General features: G+C 51.1%; 1 protein-coding gene across 1 annotated transcript; it reads left to right on the top strand.

Moving 5' to 3' along the window:
* The first annotated feature begins 380 nt into the window (after positions 1-380).
* SCD (stearoyl-CoA desaturase) lies at positions 381-19032 on the top strand. Its single transcript, XM_059821216.1, has 6 exons — positions 381-407; positions 4190-4475; positions 12023-12153; positions 15516-15721; positions 17010-17242; positions 18470-19032. The coding sequence occupies exons 1-6, from the start codon at positions 381-383 to the stop codon at positions 18667-18669; spliced, it is 1083 nt and encodes a 360-aa protein (XP_059677199.1). The 3' UTR covers positions 18670-19032.
* Positions 19033-19427: the final 395 nt, after the last annotated feature.

Below are 19427 nucleotides of genomic sequence, written 5' to 3'. Positions count from 1 at the left end.
CAGCCAGGCATCATGAGAGAGCCTGGCCCTCGTCATCCTCCTCTTCCTCAGCATCCTTCCTCCCGCCCCCCGCCCCGCCCCGCCCCGCCTCCCCTCCCGGGCACGTCGAGCGCCGGGCCCCCGCCGCGACTCGCCACCCGCCGCGCTGACCCTGCGCATCCCGACCGCGGGCAGGGGGTCACTGGGAGGCCGGGGCGCAGGGAGCCCAGCCCCGCCAGCCGCCGAGCAAGCAGCCCCGCTTAAATACCTCCGCGCCCGCCTCCCCGAGCTGCACAGCTCGCCGGGCGAGGGGCCGACAAGCGCCAGCCTCCTTCCGCCGCCACCGCCGGGGACCTGCGCGCCCGCGTACCGCCGCCGAGAAGCAGAGAGAGGGCCGCCCCATGCCTGCGCACTTGCTGCAGGAGGAGGTAAGCGGGGGGCTGCCGGCGGGCGCGGGGGTGCGGGTGCTTTGTCTTCCCCTCGCCCCGTCCTCCTTCATCGCCGCGGTTCCGGCAGTGCTGCGCTGCTGCTGCTGTCTCGGGGAAAAAAGGTCTGGGCATCCACGCGTGTCCGTGCACGCACACGCATGTACGCACGCATATGCGTGTGCGTGTGTCCTCTCTGCGCCGCTTCTCAGTCATGAGGCGAAGTCATTTGGTGCTAACTTAAGACATCACCCACGCCTCCTGGGGAGACCGGGACTGAAGCGGGGATCTCTGCCGCTGGGATTATCTCCCCGCAGAACCCATGCCCTCCGATAGACTGAGCATAAAATACAGGTTTCTCTTAAAAACATCCATCTAAGTATGCTGGTCAGGGCTGTTCAGCAAGGTCTCTTGTGCCAAGAGGTTGTGGGGTTTTTGGTAGTGCTCAGACTGTGATTTTTTTTTATTTTCTTAAATTTATTTTTTTATATAAGAAAGAGCTTTCACAGCATTTTTAAGGCAAACGTAGCAGCAGAGAGCGTCTCTAGGACAGACGCAAGGTGAAAGCAGCCAGCTGCCCAGATGAAATGAATGACTGTGTCTGCATTGCTTGAGCCAAGCAGACATACAATGGGGAGACTGCCCATTTTTGGCATAAGAAGGTCTGAATAACAGCACAGCACCAGGAAGATATGTAGAACTGTTGGATCTTTAGAGATTTTGTTTTTTATTTTTGCCCCTCCTGGCAGCCACCCCTTGCCTGAGGGGAGGCAGGGGCTGGTTCTGGTATTCCTGCTTTTGCCTTTTCATCTTTCCTCCCTCTGCCTATGCTGAGGAGTGGAAGTAAATCACAGCCCTGCTCTCTCGCCTGTTGCCAGCACACGGGGTCTCCCCCGGTCCTTTTGTGCAGGTGCTGTGACCTTCCAGGGATGCTGTGATGTAAGGAACTTTACTCCTCTCCCCACCCAAAACAGATGCCAAGGGCAGTGTGCTCAGACCATATTTGATGGTCTTGACGTGTATTTTGGGGCATATCCTGGAGGCTGGAAAGAATCCTGTCCCTGGGTCACGTTGGGCATACTCGAATATACTGGACCGAGGACTGAGTGCCCTGGGGCCCCTAGGCTGAACCCAGCATGGCAGCCTTTGAGCTGCAGTTGGTTGTACAAGCTGGCTGGGTGCCAGGGTCACCTATGGCGTGTTCAGTGCTGGGGGGGTGGGGGTTGGAGGTGGGGAAACACATCTGTTCTGCAGATGAGAGCTGCAAATTCATTCAGAAATGAGGGAGAGCTCATGAAAATTATTTAGCTGGCCTCCTCCCCCTCTCAGCTCTAGACCCCAGATCAATCCCCATCCCATTTTCCTTGGCAGGAGCCGCAGGATCCACTATGGCCATAAGGGAGTAAAAATCCTCTTTCTTTCCTCCTCATTTCCCTGGTCTCCAGCTAAATAGCTGCCCACTCTCCCTCCCTCTTTCCCCCCCATGTTCCCCCCACCAAGTCTGTAATGGTGGAGCTGTGTTTCACAGCTGCTTTATAGCCCTTTTGATTTAAGGTTAGTTTACATGTGAGAAATGACCGGTTTGATTATATCAGCGTAATTCCAGCAGCATAGGTATGCTGGTAAATTTCCTCATGTGGCTATTACGACTCTGGAAGAAGAGGTTTTTTCCTCTCTGCTGTTTTCCTTGCGCTCTCCCTCCTCCTCCTCTGCCCCTGTGTAACTTTGACAGTGACATAAGCTATCGCGGAGGAGAAAAATGCAACTCCAACCCCACATTCTTACTCTGGAAGCAGCATGTCCATATGGGGAGCGTTACCCGTCTAATTATACCACCCGATCTCTGTTGGGAATTTTTCCTGCATAGACAAGTCTTAGGTCTTTTTGGTAGATTGTCTTCCAGCCAAGGAAGAAAATTGTGCCTTCCTGCCAAAATGCCAGATGAGAATATCTGACACTTTGAAATGGGCAGGACTTTTCCTTGCCTAATCTCTGGATTAGAAGACATTTCTCATGGTTCCTTTGGGGGAGGATTGCCTCTAAATTCTCCAGCAGCTCGGAGTATCATACCCTCAAATCATTAATTAGGAAAGCAAGCAGAGATAGCCTGTAGCTGGGATGCAGAGGAGCTGGTCCTGAGCTCAGCAGCTGCCCGGGTTCAGAGAAAGCAGTAGGATACTTCGTGTCCAGGTTTTTTCCTTTCTAACCTTTGATTCCAGAAGGAAAAACTTAGAGGGCTCCCTCTGTAGAGATCATTTTACTTCCCAAATGTGGGGAATCTGTCAGCTTTGGCAGCTCCTCCCCGTAGGAAGGTATGTCTGTAACCCTCTAGTTTCTACCCTTGGGAATGGGAGGAGTTGGGGTGGCCACGTAAGCTGCCTGGCCTGATTTTAATGCCGCTCTCAGGAAACTAGGCCATGGCAGGATGGTGGTCTTTTATGAATCCCGGGTGCCTGGGTGGGAATCGGCTGTTAATTCAGGAGAGACTTCTACTGGGAAAGAAGTTTTCCCGACTTGGCCACGCTCCCTCCCGCGGTCCCGGCTCTCCCGTTCCTGCCGGCTGACCTTTAGTGCCCCTTCCCACGTGGAAGCAATGGCACGGGTGGCGGAGGGACATGTCCTCTGGGCAGGTTCCCGGGAGGCGAGGGGATGGGGGCGGCGTGCCCTCCTACCGCTGACATCCCACGTGCTTGGCACCCCCGGGCCCAGCCCCGTCGGGCGCTTGAGCTCGGGCCTGACAAAGGGCTGCGAGCACCAGCAAGCACGTGGCTGTCATGATGGAGATGGAAATCGGTGATTCAGGGTTCAGTGACCTGTCTCATTAGGGTCAGTCCTGCCTGCTCCTTTCGTCATGCATGCCTGATCGGGCAGGCTGTCACTCAGCCAGGGCAAACAAGCGTGTGCAGAGGGAATGTTGTGTCACGGTTACATGAGGGAGCCGGGAGCCAGGCTGAGCCAACTTGCTGCTTAAAACTTCCTCTCTGCGTGCTGGTGGCCTCGGCTCAGAGGATTGTCTTCCTGTGCCTCAGTTTGCCTGGGGGTAGAAAGCGGGAGAGGGATGAGAGGCTTGGCAGCAGCCATGGGATATGATGTCTAACTGGCAGCACATTGCTTGACTGCTTCCATCCACTGATCTCCAAGCATGTTGAACTTGCCATGTCCCAGCCTGGAAGGTAAGGCAGGGGGACATAACGAGGTACCCCAGAGGAGTCCCTCTGTGTATCTTCCTGATGTTCCTCCAGTGATCCCTAATGGGGTAACACAAAGAGGCAGGATATCAGGAGCAGCCCAATGATTTATAATAAAACCGTGTTTCAGACCGCATTTCTCTCCCACCTCTTTGTTCATTCACAAGATTTCCTTTATTGTTGTCTGCTTATGCACAAGCCCAGACCACAAGCCCACCTAAAAACGCCTACTAATAAAGCTGAAGGAAAATGAAAATCCTTCCAGCCTGCAAATGATCTCACTAAAGCCACTGGTGGAAAAAAGACTGGCTTTCAAGTCTTTTACTTTCTGCACCCTGTCCACCATTCATCTCCTCTCCCTAGAAAGATCAGGCCCCTTCCCTCTCTGGCCATGACTCCGTGGGGCCAGAGCAGGCTTTTCTTGGTGCCAAGGGCTCAGCTGAAAGAATGCAGCCTGCCAGGGAAACGGCAGGCTGCAGGTCTTGGTATTGCCAGCCTAGCTGTTTGTGTTCCAATTCCCTGCATTGGTAATCACCAACTTCTTGTTTTGTTTTCCCTTTTTCCTTTCTTGAAAATGTCCTTTGCTGCTTCTCCAAGGAGTTCTCCTCCACTTCCAGCACCACCACTGTCGGCACTGTCACCTCCCGGGTGACCAGGAATGGGGATACCGTCATGGAGAAGGACTTACTCAATCATGAGGACTTGGCAGGAGACCGGGGCATGATAGACGATATCTTTGATGAGACCTACCGGGAGAAAGAGGGCCCCAAGCCCCCCATGCGATACGTCTGGAGGAATATCATCCTCATGAGCCTGCTGCATCTAGGGGCCGTATTTGGGTTGACGCTGATACCTTCTGCAAAGATCCAGACATTGGCATGGGGTAAGCACGTTCCTCCACTTGTTTCCTGGCATCTGCAAACCTGTTTGTTGGATGGTATTTTTTTTTCCTCCAGGCCCACAGACTCGGGGAGAAGAAAGGAGAAAGTGGAGGTCTTCTGTTAGAAGAAGCTACTCAGCAAGCTGTGGGAGGGCTTGCTAGTGTCTCTTGTAAGGTCATGCATGAGAGGGAAGGATTTGGCAGGGGACTGCTTGGCTGCTTAAAGAGCAAACTTGATTCACAGGCATTAGGCTTGGAAGTAGCCCACGCCTGAATGTGCAGCCACTTCTGGGGTGGAGCACAGAAAATGTTTGATGGAGTATTTTGACAGTCTCAGAAAGTTAGGAGGAAAGGTGCTAGCAAGAGCACTTTAAGGGGTGGCTGGGGAGGCAAGGTACAGGGCGTTACTTGGCATGAGGCTGCTGCCCAAAGACAAGAACCATTCCTGTCCCTACCAAGGGAGGATAAATCCTGCAGAGCCTCCGTGTGTGTGAGGGGAAAGAGGCAAAATACACTTGTGCCGAAGATAAAAGTCAAGAGTTAAGTCTGAAGCTCAGGTCCTTTATCATTACAAAAGCACAGATTAGCCCCCATCATCCCGGAACTAAGCCTGACAACTTTCAAAAAATAAATAAGCATCTCTCCAGGCAGCAAATTCCAATGGAAAGCACAACCCAGCAGAAGGTAGCTAGGCGAAGCTCCCCTTTCTCAGAGACCTTGCCCTGGGTAGGAACTAAACTTCTCCTTTGACTGCTTGAAAGGCAGCTGGGCCCGGGGCCCAAGCTGCAGGGGAGCCTCGCTCTCCAGGGGCCTTTGTGTGGACCCCTGGAGAAGTCAAGAAGCCAAATGGCTCCCAGTGGGGAGGTCGAGAGATTGCATCCAGCCTCTGCCTTCCTGTGAAACAGAGCATCCTGAAACGAAAAGTGACAGTCTAACTTGAGACCTGCTGGCACGGCTTTTGGTTTCAGCAGTGCTCCTGTAAAGTGCTTGTCCGGGAGCAGGGGCTGGCCAGCCCCACTGTGGATGGGCCCTGGAGCAGTCCACCTGGTCTGTCCTCCCAACGGCTGTGAGCAACCAGCAGCGATCCCAGCTGGACTGGGAGAGAGATGGCTCCCTGGCTGGCCGGACTGACTCTTTCCCTCCTGGACCACCTCAGGTTCTCCCAGGCGGAGGCCTGGGGGATGAGCATCACTGGAGGCCGCAGGACTCAGTCAGAGGCTGGCTACAGCATCTGCAAAAGCAGAGGCACCGTGTTCCCTGTGCAGCCAGCATGGCCTTTCGAGGGGCCCTTATGAAAGCCTTTGCTGGGCCTTTCCCTTGTGAAACCTGACAGGCTGTGCTTTTCCCTGGTGTGGCAGGGCTGGGCAGAACACGCAGCCTCAGCACAACCTTGGAGGAGCATTTCAGGGCTCTCGGTCCTGCTCCATATGTCCCATCCCCGGGCTCTCAATGGGAGGCTCGGCAGGGGCTGCTGGCTTCTTTCACTCACTGAGCTGACAGCCTCTGTCCTCCAACCCCAGCCAAATATCCTCAGGGCATTGGGGCAAGGAAGAGGGAAGAGGTGAGTCGGATGTATTTGTTTCATTTCAAGCTGCTGAGATGCACTGTGATTTCCAAATCCATCCAACCCTTCTCCTTTGAGCTTCCCTGAGGTACTGAAGTGGGTTTGAGCATCTTGATCCAGAAGGTTAATGCTGCTTTGCATTCTGCTAAGCCCCACCTTACCCCAAAATGGTCTCTGAGGCAGTGTCTTTGCAATTGCGTGCCTGTTCGGGATGTCTATATGGCACCCCATGGCATTTCATGAGAATCTGCCATGCTTTTTATCTGCTGCCAGTCCTTCCTGCTCCCTTCCCTCAGTCAACTCTGATGTGAAGTGCCAGTTGCTCTCCTGCCACTGTGAGGCACTGCGGGATTCCTCGGTGGCCTCTGGAGCGACAGATGCTCTGGGATTAGGAGAAGGATGAGGAGTTTGGGGGAACTGCACTGTTTTGGACTGGCTGAAGATCCATCCTCCCTTACCAAAGCTGGAGTAGTTCCACAGAGCTCCCTGTCCTGCATCCCTAGCACTTTGGTCTGGGAAAGGACCACCCTTCCCAGCACCCTGCAGGCAAGTCAGAGCTTTCCCCTATAGTCCATTCTCCTGCAGTGCTGACCGGAGCTGGGATACTCTGATCCTCCGCAGGTCTGGCTTCTCAGCAAGGCTCCTTGCTCCTTCTTGCACTGCCCTTTTCTCAGTTCATATCTTTCTTTAGCACATACAAGGTATCTGTGGCTGTCATCTCAGTGACTTGCTGTTGTTTTCCCAGCACCCCCTGGGAGCAAGGAGAGGACTATGGTTCCCATTTTACACACAAGGATAGAGCAGCAGAGATTTATGTTGCTCCCGGCAATACACCATGGGCTCATGGCAGAGCAGCTCTCCCAGTGGTAGTTCTGGAGCTGCTAGGGTTTTTTGCTTATTTCTGTGTTTGTTTTTCAGATTATTCCTTCCTTAGGCTGTGTACATGTAATATAAAATTAACATGGCCCCAGATGTTCTCTGCTGTGATGCTACAGGCAGCTGTGGTGCCTAGTAGCTGATCTACCTTCTATATTTTATTATAAGGAGCAATCCCCTGCTTATTCCCTCTTCATCCAGGCCACTGTCTCCTCGATGTTCATGTCCCTCTGAAACCAGTTATATTGGTGACTGTGTCCTCTTTTGTTTTCATTTCTCTGTGTGCTAATTCCTCTTTGTCTCTCAAGCTCTCCGGCCCTGCCTTCATAATTGTTTGCTGTTCTGCGTTTCTGTGTGCATTGTATCCCCTGATCTCTTTCTGGTACAGAGCTTCCCAGAACGAGCTGGGGTTGTTGATCAGGTGAGAACTCACCATACCGAGAGCTCTCCAGCGCTATGGCTTTCTAGCCAGCTCCCCTTTTATTTACTGTCTTCTCCACTGCACTTGACAAAGTCTTGCGCAGTCTTTTCAGGGATCATGGGCGGATTTCACATCATTTGCCAAACGGCATAGAGATTGAGTCTGGAAGAGCAGGATGCAAAGGTGATTGACAGTTTCTTCTCTGGCTGCTCTGAGCCTCCCTCGAAACATGATTTGCAGGTTGTCTTCTTGGCTGTCGGGTGCAGCAGAATGATGATATTTGTGTTAACTCCTGTTGGCCTGGCCAACAATGTCTATAAAACAGTGATGGTTCCTCTCAACGTGGTGCTTTGACAATAACCCAGCTCCGCGCAGTGCCAGCGGTGGCAGCAACATTGTTTTTTGTTGCTCCTGCTTTGGACCAAGGAGAATCTTGCTGGATAATTTAGGCAACTCTGAAAATCTCAGCCAGTACTACCCCCAGGGATGTGTCGAGCAAAACGTTTACAGAAGTTTTTTGTTACTTTCCCATCAAGACCTCCCCACTTAGTGTCCTCTCCAGGCTTAACTAGCAGGTGGCGTGCTGCTTCTCCGAGCGTGGAGGGGAACTTCTGATTTGTCCAGTTAGGGAAGTTAGGTTTTAGCAACAGTAGTTCCTATTACCCCTCCTAAATGCTGTTACCTTTATGCAGCCTGCACGTGTTTCCTTACTCTCAGAATCTTTCTCCTGAGAGTAGCATGACCCACCTGGCGAGCAGGCTCAAGGACATCTGCTGGAGCAGGGACACTTCTTCGTGTAAACAAACATCCTCGGTGTTGACTGCAGGTGACAATGCCTTTAGCACATTCCTGGCTTCCCATCATAACTTGAGGTCTGAATCTGGGCCCTAAAGAGGTGAAGGCCAGTGAGTCATATAGACATGACTGAATTTGGAATGTTTTGGGTTTAATTTTTGGAACACTGAGTGCATATTACTGCCAGTGGTCATAATTCTTTGTATTCCAGTTGAATGGGTCATTGGGAACATCTCCTGTGAGCTGACAGTCTTTTGGATCTTGGATACTTCAAAGCATGGTGTGGAAGATGACTTTGACACCTCAGCTGATAGAGTCTCAAAGTCTTTCAGTTTGGGGCAGCTTCATAAGGCACCTGTGAAAATCTGTGCTACTTTATCTCACCTTCTCTCTTTGCTTTCCAATTTCATTCCTAGTGAATGATCTTGGAGGAGATTTTCTTCTTCCCTGTGAGATGCTCATTCCCTGGCTATGCAATGATCATCATTGCACCTGTTCGCGGGGATGAACCCTCTGAATCATTAGGGTGCTGGATTGTTCTGTTTTTCGCCAGGCTTTTCAATCTTATTGTCCATATCCTGTCACTGTCACAACTCGTAGGTACGGCTGATGGAGCTAATAGCCCCCAAGTAGGGTTTGTGGTTCTGTGGGGCTGGGTGCCATGTATGCACAGACTGAGAATCAGCTCCTTTCCCACAGAAAGTGTCTGCTCCTTAGGTAAACTACGGCTGCTGTATATGGGCAAGAGGCAAGGCAGCATGGGATTATAATTAGAAAGGTGTGTCCATTGTAGTGACCTTGGATGCGGCTCCAAGGGAAGTCAACATGAGCTGCTGAGGTTCATGGGCTTTGAATGAAGGCTGTGACTGTTCTATACCCCACCCAAAAGCAGTGGGTACTCTTCCAAATCTTTAACAAAAACTTTCAGTTAAGGCTACTGGAAAGCAAGTACTGGGTTGTCTGGTTTCTGGGTCTGTCGGTGTCCCCACCACATCTCTTTTGTGATTCCTTGTGCTTGCTGATATGTCTTCATTGCTGGTGTCATCTTTTCCTGAGGGGGATATCCACAGGCAAATTCTGAGAATTGCCTGTATAAAAGAGATACAGATGAGTTTCCTTCTTGCAAAGCTTAAATACCACAGCCCTCAGCCAGAGTAATCTTCCGGCAGGCCTCTTTTACCAAAAAATTCCCAGTCAGCATGTGAGAATTCACTGGAGAGGGAAGCCTGAACTCAGGGCTATAAATAGGGCCTGTACTCACCTAACCTGGCATGTATTTCTAGTGCCATTGAAGATCATGAAAGATTGAGAAGTTCATTTCTGTCTCCAGTGCACCGTTAACTCATGCCTACTTGCCTCACAGTGGAGACCTGGGCTCTTTCCAGTAATTTGCCCCCTACATCCACTGCAAGCTGATGTTATTTTTCCACAGACTCCCTATTTGTTGTCCAGACTCCTGGATGCTGCTCTCAGCTCTGCCATAAACTGCTTGTCACCCTTGGAAATCTACCTCAGCTACTGAGGTGTGCACCATAGGTATAAAGTTGCCCAGAGGTTTTATGAAATGTGGTTTGCAGGGTATAGCAGCTTATGTTCAAGGGAGAATGGTGGTGAGTCGCACTTCTGCTGCTAGTAGGAAGTGTCTGAAACGTCCGGGAGCAGGTTTCATTGTCATTGCAGTGTCTGAGGCCAGAGAGGTTCTGCAAATCAGTCATATGTTAGGTGCTTTTTCAAGGTTTGCTCTTCTGTATGAATCTGTGGGGAAAGTGACTCATTTAAAGTGAGTCTTAAAATCTAAAACCAATGGGGAACTGGTCATGAGCTGGCTCCTAACTTTCAGGTCAGCATCGTGGGGCTGGGTGAGACCTTCAAGGTGTCCAGCATAAGTACTTCCCTGTCAGTAAGGCCAAAGGGAGACCTGTACCAAACGCCCTGCTCCAGTATCCCTCCCTTCTCCCCTTCCAGGTTTGGCCAGCTTTGTGAGCTTTGCTCCGCTCCATTGTCTCATGCAAAGGCCAGATCCCGCTGCATTTGCATGCATTTTCATCCCTCTTCATGCCCCATAAATCAGCTCTGACCAGTGGCTGCTTGGCTTCTCTGAGAGACTGCAGAGGTGCTGGGAGACACGAGGCAGAGGTGTGCTGGTCTGAGGCTTGCACTGCGTTCGGCAGCAGGCGGGGAAGCCAAGGGAGGAGATGAAGATGGGAAGTCACAGTCAGATCAGCAGACAGAGAAGGTCACTGTTATACAGTGGGATGGGAGCGAGGAGGGTTCATGCAAATTTAAGGGGCCAGAAGAGGATGTTAAATCAGCTGAGACCGGCTTTTAGTGGATAAGAGATTAGGTTTGGAATGTAGAAAAACAAAAAGGAGGAGACAGAAGGAGGAGGGAGCAGGAGATGATAGGAAATAAAGCCTGGATTATTTTGAATGAAAGAACACGGCCACAGTGCCTTGCGCATGTCTCTGATTCCAGACAAGTTTCTGGCAGAGTATCTATTTTCTGGGTTCAAGATAAGCTTGATTAAAGCCATTTGGCTGCACTGAATGGTATTGTCAAGCATACCAGCGATTCCTATCCATGGGTTTATGTGTAAGAATAAGAAACTCTTCTCATGATTGGTCCAATTGGCTGAAATCTGCAAATTCATACCAAAGAGTTTCCCCTGGGGAACTGGGAAGAAAGTGTCCCTTCCCCCAGGGGACTGAAGGTGATCAGGTGGCCTATGCACAGATGTGCACCCTTCCCTCTCGGAGTCTGAGCTGGCAGGGCAAACCAACTGTTGAATGCCCTCCATCTTTCTTCCAAATTTCCTGACCCTTCCTTCCTAGAGAAAGAGTTAATTTTCAAACCCAATTTTCTTCTTTTCCCCAGCTTCCTAGTGCAATGCTGCAATGACCCTCTTGGGGTCTTTTCTCCATTTTAGTTCTAGGACCAGATGCTGGAACCCAGGTTAAGTTCCAGAGGTCCCAGGAGGACATGTGGGAACACACAGGCCAGGGCAGGCATAAACACATGATCCGGAGGGAAAGGGGTGTGTTTTTTCATTAGCTGCCAGAGGGGCAAGGAATTCCTTTTGACCTGTGTGGAGAGAGAACGCATGAAGCAGCCTCGAAGCTCAACTGGGCCCAGCAGCGTCTGCCTCTGCCACGGGCACAACATGCAATGAGTTGTTGGCCTTGGAGTTTCCTTCCGTAAATGGTGCAGGAGCTGAGCAGAGACGAGGGATCAAAAAGACCCTGAGAATGGGAGCCTCTGGGCAGATTTTAAGTCAGTGGTGGAGCTGAAGGTGAAGCCCAGGCTTCGGTGGGATGGTAGGTTAGATCTTTTTCTAGCCAGCTTCTGCTCAGAAAGAGAGCAGAAGAGAAGCCTAATGCTGGGCTTGAGCTGTCCCCCTGAAGAACTGTAAGATCATCTACCACCTCTAGGTGAAAAGAATGCAAAAGAGATGTAGTGAGGAGTGGTGAGATAGGAAAGCAAGACCCTTGGTTATTTGGGGTGGGAGGAAAAGGGGAAGGTGTTCCCTGGTGGACTGCAGAGCTGTTACCACAGGGCTATATGGAAGCAGTCGCTTTATACAATTTTGACGATCCTGCACCATGACAGATGGCACTATGCTGAAGAACCAACCCTTGTGACAATTCTTGTAAGGGGGAACCTCCTCCCTTGTCAGAGTTGAAGAGCTGAAGTGATTTGCCCCATGTTGCTTAGGGAGCCTGTGGTAGCTTGGGCACTCTCACATTGACTTTTTTATTGCCCCAGTCTGTGCTCTCCATGGGTTCCTCTCTTACTTATACAGCTTTGGGGGAAGGCCTGCCTTTGCGTTGCTCCGCCTGAAACTTTGCTGCAGGCTGCCTTGCTGTAACGGCTCCAACACTTTCTTTTCCTCTCCAGCCATTCTGTGTTTCCTGGTGAGTGCTCTAGGGATAACAGCTGGATCTCACCGCCTCTGGAGCCATCGGTCCTACAAAGCCACGCTGCCCCTGCGGATCTTCTTGACTATTGCAAACTCCATGGCCTTCCAGGTAAGCACCTCCTCAATGTGCCACTGGTCCTCAGAAGTGCTCCCCTGAATCCTTGTTGCAGATACAGGGCACAAGCTGATGGAGAGGTTCCTCTCTCCTACTACTTCATGTTAGGAAACAACCTGCCCTTTCTATCTAACACTGTTCTGCTAGAGTCCGTCTCATTGTCTTCACCTTGTCTTGTCAGAGGGTGACTCTAAGACAAACCGGGTGGGAGAGGACTGTTGGCCAAGACCAGGGGTAGGAAAGCTCTCCAAAGTGGGAATGTACCCTTCCCTCGAGGTGTGGTCTCCCAGTGCTAGCTCCAGGTCCTGTGAAAGAGGTGTGGAAGTGCTAAGTGCTCTCCTGGTGTTCAGGTTGCCTCACCCTCCTCTCGCTGCACGGCTGGTAAGGGGGGAGACATCTGCACAGCCCAGGGAGCCAGGCTGTGGAATTTGCTGCTGCAGAAAGACGAGGAACTTGTTGAAATTATGCAGTTAGGGGGATGCTTCTCTGGTTCAGAAGAGTGATATTTAGGATAACCCTGTTATAAGTCACACCACTGGCTTCCAGAGAGTCATCCCAGGTCAGTGATGTTTCAAGGAGAGGTTTGGGCCCATTCAGAGTGGCACAAGTGACTGCAGGCAGCTGAGAATCACGTCAGGATATTGCCTAACCACTCATGAGAGCATTTCACAGTCCACAAAGCAAACAAACTGGGAAGTCCTTAGGGACTGTAGAAAGTAGCAGAGATGGCCCTGAAGAAGAAGTTAGAGTGAATACCCAGACTGGCATGGCACAGAAGAATACTGGTGGTCTTGCGGGTTTGCTGCTGTGAGGCAGCACTAACGGCACTCCATCCTCTAACGGTGCTTGAAGGGACTTCATGCAGGCTTGCTCATGTGTAGGAGGTACTCGGGAGGGTGGCAGGGCACAGCACTTTCTACTAGAAGAAGGTAAACAGAAAAGTATCAGTGCTGTGCCCCGAAGTAATTCTCCAGCTGATGTATGTATCCTCCATAGAGGATATCGCTTCATTGACATGTAATCAGAACAGGGTGGGGATGGCTTTTTCAGCCTTTCTAAAACATGATTCACTTTCCTATTCTTGTTAGTACCAAACCAGAGTCTTTCATGAGGAAGAGGAAGGACCAAGCTGCTGATTCCAGCTACTGGTCCAGCACTCAGCAAGGGAACGGGATGTGTTGCTGTGTATTGGCTATTCCCACACAAAGACCATCTTTCACAGGGTTATAGGGCAGAGGGGGAAAGAATTTGCTGAGCTATTGTTGTAGGGGATAGGAACAGACAAAGATGAGAGACAGACAGATATTTCAGCTTCAATAGGAACTAATCCAAAGTTTTACCGAAAATTCAGTACCATTCCCCAGGGATTTTTTTTTTCTTTTAATAGTTACTTTCAATGAGATCAAGAGAAGGTTTATTTTCAATTTACCTCGTTCCTGTTAGTGGCAGTAGCTCTAAGATCAGACTGGTAACTTTTAAGGCCAGAGAAGACTATAGATTGTCTTATCTGAGGTCCTCCAGAAAATGCCTGTTGGCTGCTCAGAGACCTATGGCTTGTGATTTCAGGGAATTTGGGAATTCTGCCCCTAGTCAGCTCCTCCACCTTCAAGACCAGGCAGCTGCAGCACAGCAGAATCTCTCCTGGTTATAGCCTGTAGCTGGAAACTCCCAAGGAAGGAGGCGTTCTGCTTGTCTCAGAAAGCAGTGATTTTCAGACAAGTTTGCAGTTTAGAGGTGGTCCCAAAATAAGATCTGTAGAAAAGATATGTGCTAAAGTTTGGGTCAAGATTCTGACTCTTCAACTTTGAGACCCCTGATTTTGTGTTTGTGCACAGGCTATGGTGGATGAGGTGCTCCAGCTGGGGTACATGGTCTCTTTCCAAACTCGTGCCTCCTACCTCCAGCAGAAGGATTTCCAGGAGACAGGGAAAGCCTCCCCAGATGTGTAAAGCCAATCTCTCTGTCAGCTTTCAGGCTGGGATTTCTCATGTTATGTGACACGGTGTAGGGTCTGGGATGGGAGGGAGACTTTGGGTCACAGGTGAAACATTTCCAGCATAGGCTATGCTTCTCTGCTTATTGGATAGGTAAGGCTGCTGGGCCACCCTATTCGGAGGGGGTGCTGAGTGACCAAGCTCCGGCTAACATCAGCGAGGGGTGGTGATAGTTGGAGGTGCTCAGGATTTGGCTGGAAGGAAGGCAGCAGTTCCCAGTATTTGGAAACAAGTGAGAGTTGAATCCTGGCCCATGTCTATCATTGCCTTATTGCATGGCCCACAGGTAAATTATTTTATCTCAGTTGAAGGAGGAGTGGTTACAGCACTTGAGAGGGACTTGAGGAGTTGTGTCTCTGCTACAGGCTCCCTGTGTGGATAAGTCACTTGGTCTTTCCAGTCAAGAAATAGGGATGATTATGCTGCTTCCCTACCTTCAAAGTGTTTTGAGGAAATGTCCTGTGTACTTAGGAGATTAAGGAACGTCTTGTGTAATACAGGCAGTAGACGCGTGCTTGGATCTCTGTTTCATGTTTTCTAGGATGGTGTAACACATGGCTTTAAGCACATCAGAATCTTGGTGCAAAGGAATGTGTACAGGCTCATTAAAATCTATTCTTAAAACTGGCCAAAACAATCATTTCTTAATACAAATGATGAAAGCTTTGGCATTTTCCAAAATGTATTGATTTTGCAGCTTAAATGGAATGGTTATGGGGCTGAAGGGGGGTATTTTTTATAATTGTCATTGAAATGGTGTGTTTATTCCGTTTCTAAAGAGGGGCCTTCGTTTTAAGACCATTCGATTTCCAAGGAAAAAAAAAAAAGTTAAAAAACCTCGCCCCCAAGTTAATCAGATCTGATTTGGCAATCCCAGGACAAGCAAGGCAGGCCGACCCGTGGGAGATGTCGGGGCGGAGGGAAGGGGCAGGTTGATCAATCCCAGCTGGCACTGTGTAGGGACGGGACAGGTGACCAGCGTGACCCCCAGCGTGTGAGGGAGGAGGCCCCGACTGGCCAATGAGGGCTGGCTGTTGCAGGGGTGGGGGAACAGACTGACCAATCAGAGCCTGTGATACTGTACAGGATGTGCAGACCAAAGCCTAAAGGTAACCAATTAAAAAACAGAGAAAAGGCGGCCCACCAAAGAAGCAGATTTCAAAGAAAATAGAAGTGGTTGAGCAAAGAAGATCCAACCTCTACATCAAAAGCCAAAACCCCCAAACTCTAAAGAAAGATCAAGTGACTGATACGAGTTTAGGTCAATGTGATGTAGGTGTCTAAATGTTTTAGGCCCTTTTGTTAATTTGAAGGGAACATCTCCAGCCCTGGCCCTAAGTCTCTGCTCCTGTTGCCTTGCAGAATGACATCTACGAGTGGGTACGGGACCACCGTGTCCATCACAAGTTCTCCGAGACAGACGCGGACCCTCACAACGCCATGCGGGGCTTCTTCTTCTCCCACATTGGCTGGCTGCTGGTGCGCAAGCACCCAGACGTCATAGAGAAGGGCCAGAAGCTGGACCTGAGTGACATAAAGGCTGACAAAGTGGTGATGTTCCAGCGGAGGTGAGTGGTGGGCTCAGGCCCAGCACAGAGCCATGTGGGATGGAGCAGGGACTCCAAAAATGGGCTGGGGACCCCAAGCGCCTTTGGTGGAGCGTGAGGGGATTGAGGGCATCATGTGAGAAATGTGAGTCTTTGGTCTGTCCGAGGCTTTGCTGTGGGATGAACCCTGTGAGAAATGAGCTGTGCCTCTCCTGTAGGAAGTATTTAGGAGCTAGTGCTACCTCCAGCCCTCCCTCATCCCTTTCTTGCCTGCCTACCCTGTAGCATCTTGCCAGTGGCGGGCTGAGCTTCCCTCTGCAAAGCACCTTCACACCTGCCTGCCCGCAGCCCAGCTGCTGCTTTGGCTGGCCCAGAGCCCACCCACGGGTGCCTCTGAGCCATCCTTTGAGATCTTGTGGTACCCCTTCCAGGCCATGCCTCTGCCCCTCTCCCATCGGTCTTCTGGAAACAGTGTGGTGAAAGAGGAGTTGAAAATGGGGACATGAGAGAGGCAGTCACTGGGAAGGACAGTCTTGATTCACTGGTGCCTCTTGGATGGGGTATCTCTCATCTGTCTGGGTCTATACTGGGACTGATCCCCAGAAGAGGTGAGCCTGTCAGCAGGGCTGCAGGGATGGGGGACTGAACCCATATAGTAACCACCCTCACTTGGGAGGTCCCTAGCTCAGTCCCAGACAAACCAAGCAAGGTTTATGGCTTCCCTCCTTTTTGTGCATGGGATTTTTCTTGCACGTCATCAGAGTGGTTCAGCTTCCTCTACTCCCACACCCCCAGTGTGAGACACCCCACATGCTCATCTGTTTGATGGCACAAGCATCCCTTGCTTGCGCTTGTTGTTGGGGTGTATTGGTAGGCAGGGCCAAGTCTGCAAGGAGGAGTTGCAGGACTGGGTCAGAGCTGGAGAAGGGACATTCTGTGGGACTCTGCAAGCATGGGGTTGCCTTTATGGAGACCAACATAGCTGAGAAGCAAATGAAAGATGAGGCCAAAAGCAGCAGCTGGTGTCTGGACTCATGGTGATGGGGACGTTGCTTTGTGCACATGTGAGATTGAGACAGGGAGAGCAGGACTTCAGTTTGAGTCTCCTGCCTGGTGATAAGACTTGAGAGTCTCCAGGAATGGCTTCAGCGCATCCAGAGCAAATGGTGCAGGGCTCAGGAATGAGGTATTTCTGCACTTGATTTTCCCTGTATAGCTAAGCGTGAATCTTCCCAAGGGAGGACTGAATCAGCCCTTCCTGTTCTGCCTCTGCCACTGAGCATTTTCCTCCTGGTCCCTTCCTTTCCAGATACTACAAGCCCTCGGTGGTGTTGCTGTGCTTCACGCTGCCCACTGTAGTGCCCTGGTACTTCTGGGACGAATCCATCGTCATCAGCTTCTTCATTCCAGCCATCCTGCGCTACACCATAGGGCTCAATGCCACTTGGTTAGTGAACAGTGCTGCTCATATGTTTGGCAACCGGCCGTATGATCAGCACATCAACCCACGGGAGAACCCCCTGGTCAGCCTGGGGGCCCTAGGTATGTTCAGCATCTGTGTCTTTTGCTGCCAGTAGACTGTAGAGCAGAGACTGCCCCTTAGGGCTGCAGCTTCTAGGAATTTCTGTGAATCCAGGTGTCCCCATTTCCCCCTGCACCCTTCCCCTCCAGCCTTTGCATCTGGGTGTGTTTCCCAGGCTGGCCAGTGAGTACATAAGGGCAGGGGGGTTATCAGCTCCCACCAACCTCTCTCCAGGCTGGAAAGGACTCTGCCACACTTAGCACCTCCTTATCTTGATAGCAATATTTTATTTACCCTGGTTGAAGGTCTCTCTGCCCCGTTCACCAGACTGAAAAATGTGTACTGCGATGTCTGCTTATCTGTCTTAGATTCGTCAACTTGAAAACCAGCAGATGCACATTTGGACATGTTCTCAGGGCAGCTGGTGATTTTTGGGGGTACTTGAGGATGAGACAAGCCAGATCATCTCGTGTGTTTCCCTGAAATTTTGGGGACCTAGGAAAGTACAACCCAGGGTCAGCATTTGCCCTGATCTGTTGTCCCAAGCCCAAATCCTCAGCTGGTTTGCATCAGTGTACACCACTGGGGCTGCACCGATTTCCACCACTGAAGGATCTGCTCCTGGATTTTTAGTAGGGAGGGATTTGAACTGTAGGGACTCAGGGGATAGGAGCAGGAGTCCAGGTGATGTCATTGAAGAGGAGAGCACTGAAGCCAGCCTTGACAGTCTCTGGAGCAGAGGGTGGCTGACTGGGGTAGATCACTTAGTAGAAGTCTGTCAGTTTTATTGTCATCTGGAAATGCCCTTTGGATTTGGCATTAGGACTGCAGTGTTATAGGGGTAGTGACTGGCCTGGCTTTGGGGGACTTGCTGCAGGTCTAGCTGGTAGCTCAACTAATAGTAGAAGGTTTTTCGTGGTGGCAGAGGAAAAGCCATTAGGATTCCCCTGGTGTTTTGGTGCAGTCTGTGAGCCAGAGCCTTTCTCAGTTCCTTGCCACACGCTTGTGTTCCTCTAAAGCACCATAGGTCCTCTATGATTGTCATTGCCTCACTTGGGCCAGCCCGGGCATGCTGGTCCATGCCCAGATGAGATGGGGTGGATTGGAGAGGGGTGAAGTTGGGCTGAGAGGAGAGAGGAGCCTGCACTCAATCCAGAGCCTGTTTCAGGAATGTGGTGCTTCGGGACAAAAGAAAGGCGCCATCACCTAGAGCTCTGCAACATCCTCTTCCTGGTCTTGTTTTGCAGGAGAAGGCTTCCACAACTACCACCACACCTTCCCCTACGACTACTCCACCAGTGAGTTTGGCTGGCGCTTCAACTTAACCACAGCCTTCATCGACCTCATGTGCCTCCTGGGGCTGGCCAGCGATCGCAAGAAGGTCTCCAAGGAGGTCATCCTGGCTCGGAAAATGCGGACTGGAGATGGGAGTCACAAGAGTGGCTGAGTTCCTGCTCCCCTTCATGCACACATCCACACCTCTCCTCCCTCCTTTTTTCTCCCTTTCTCCCTTCCTGACCCCTCTGAACACGCTGGACAAAGGTTTAATGTTCTGTTTACTAACTACTGAATAATGCTACCAGTTTGCTTAAGATAATGATAATGAGTTTTAACCCCCCTCCCACGCTGTATTTTACGTGATGTATTTAAGATCTAGGACTCTGCCTTTATAACGCAAGGCCACCCCTTTCCCTCCTCTCCTCTTCCTTTCCGTTCTTTCTCTCTAGCCCCTCTACCCCATCTCCCGCTTTACGTCGTCCTGGTCTCTCCCTGGCAGAGGAGCTGGTAGGAAGCAGCCCAGGGAGGCTGATCGCAGCCGGCTACGTACCATGGAGTTAAGGAAAGTCTGTACCAGCCAGCTGAAGAGTTGAGCCAAAGTCAGTGACCCTCTCCCCATCACCTTCCGCCCAAAACTCCTTCCTCTGTCCCTCCTCCTTTGTCAAGGGCTGCTGACATAGGTGGCATGGCTAAACTGCTCTCCCAGGGAAAAGCAGCCCCATCCCGTTCCATTGCCATCGGAAAAACAGTTGTCTCTTTCCAAGATGTCCCTTGGGAAGTGTTCTCCTCACCGCATAGCCTCTCTGGCTGGGGAGAGGAAAGCCCCCAGACTCTCTCAGAGCTCCAGTCAGGTCCGCCAGTGGCCAGGGGTGTCTGGTGGTGGCAGCAGGCACTGGACAGGGAGCCTTGGTGGCCTTATTACCTCCT

This window comes from Gavia stellata, chromosome 9, assembly GCF_030936135.1.
Source record: "Gavia stellata isolate bGavSte3 chromosome 9, bGavSte3.hap2, whole genome shotgun sequence".
NCBI classification, from domain to species: Eukaryota; Metazoa; Chordata; class Aves; order Gaviiformes; family Gaviidae; genus Gavia; species Gavia stellata.
The sequence above is the reverse complement of the archived record's forward strand: the minus strand, read 5'-3'. Positions and strand labels throughout refer to the sequence as shown.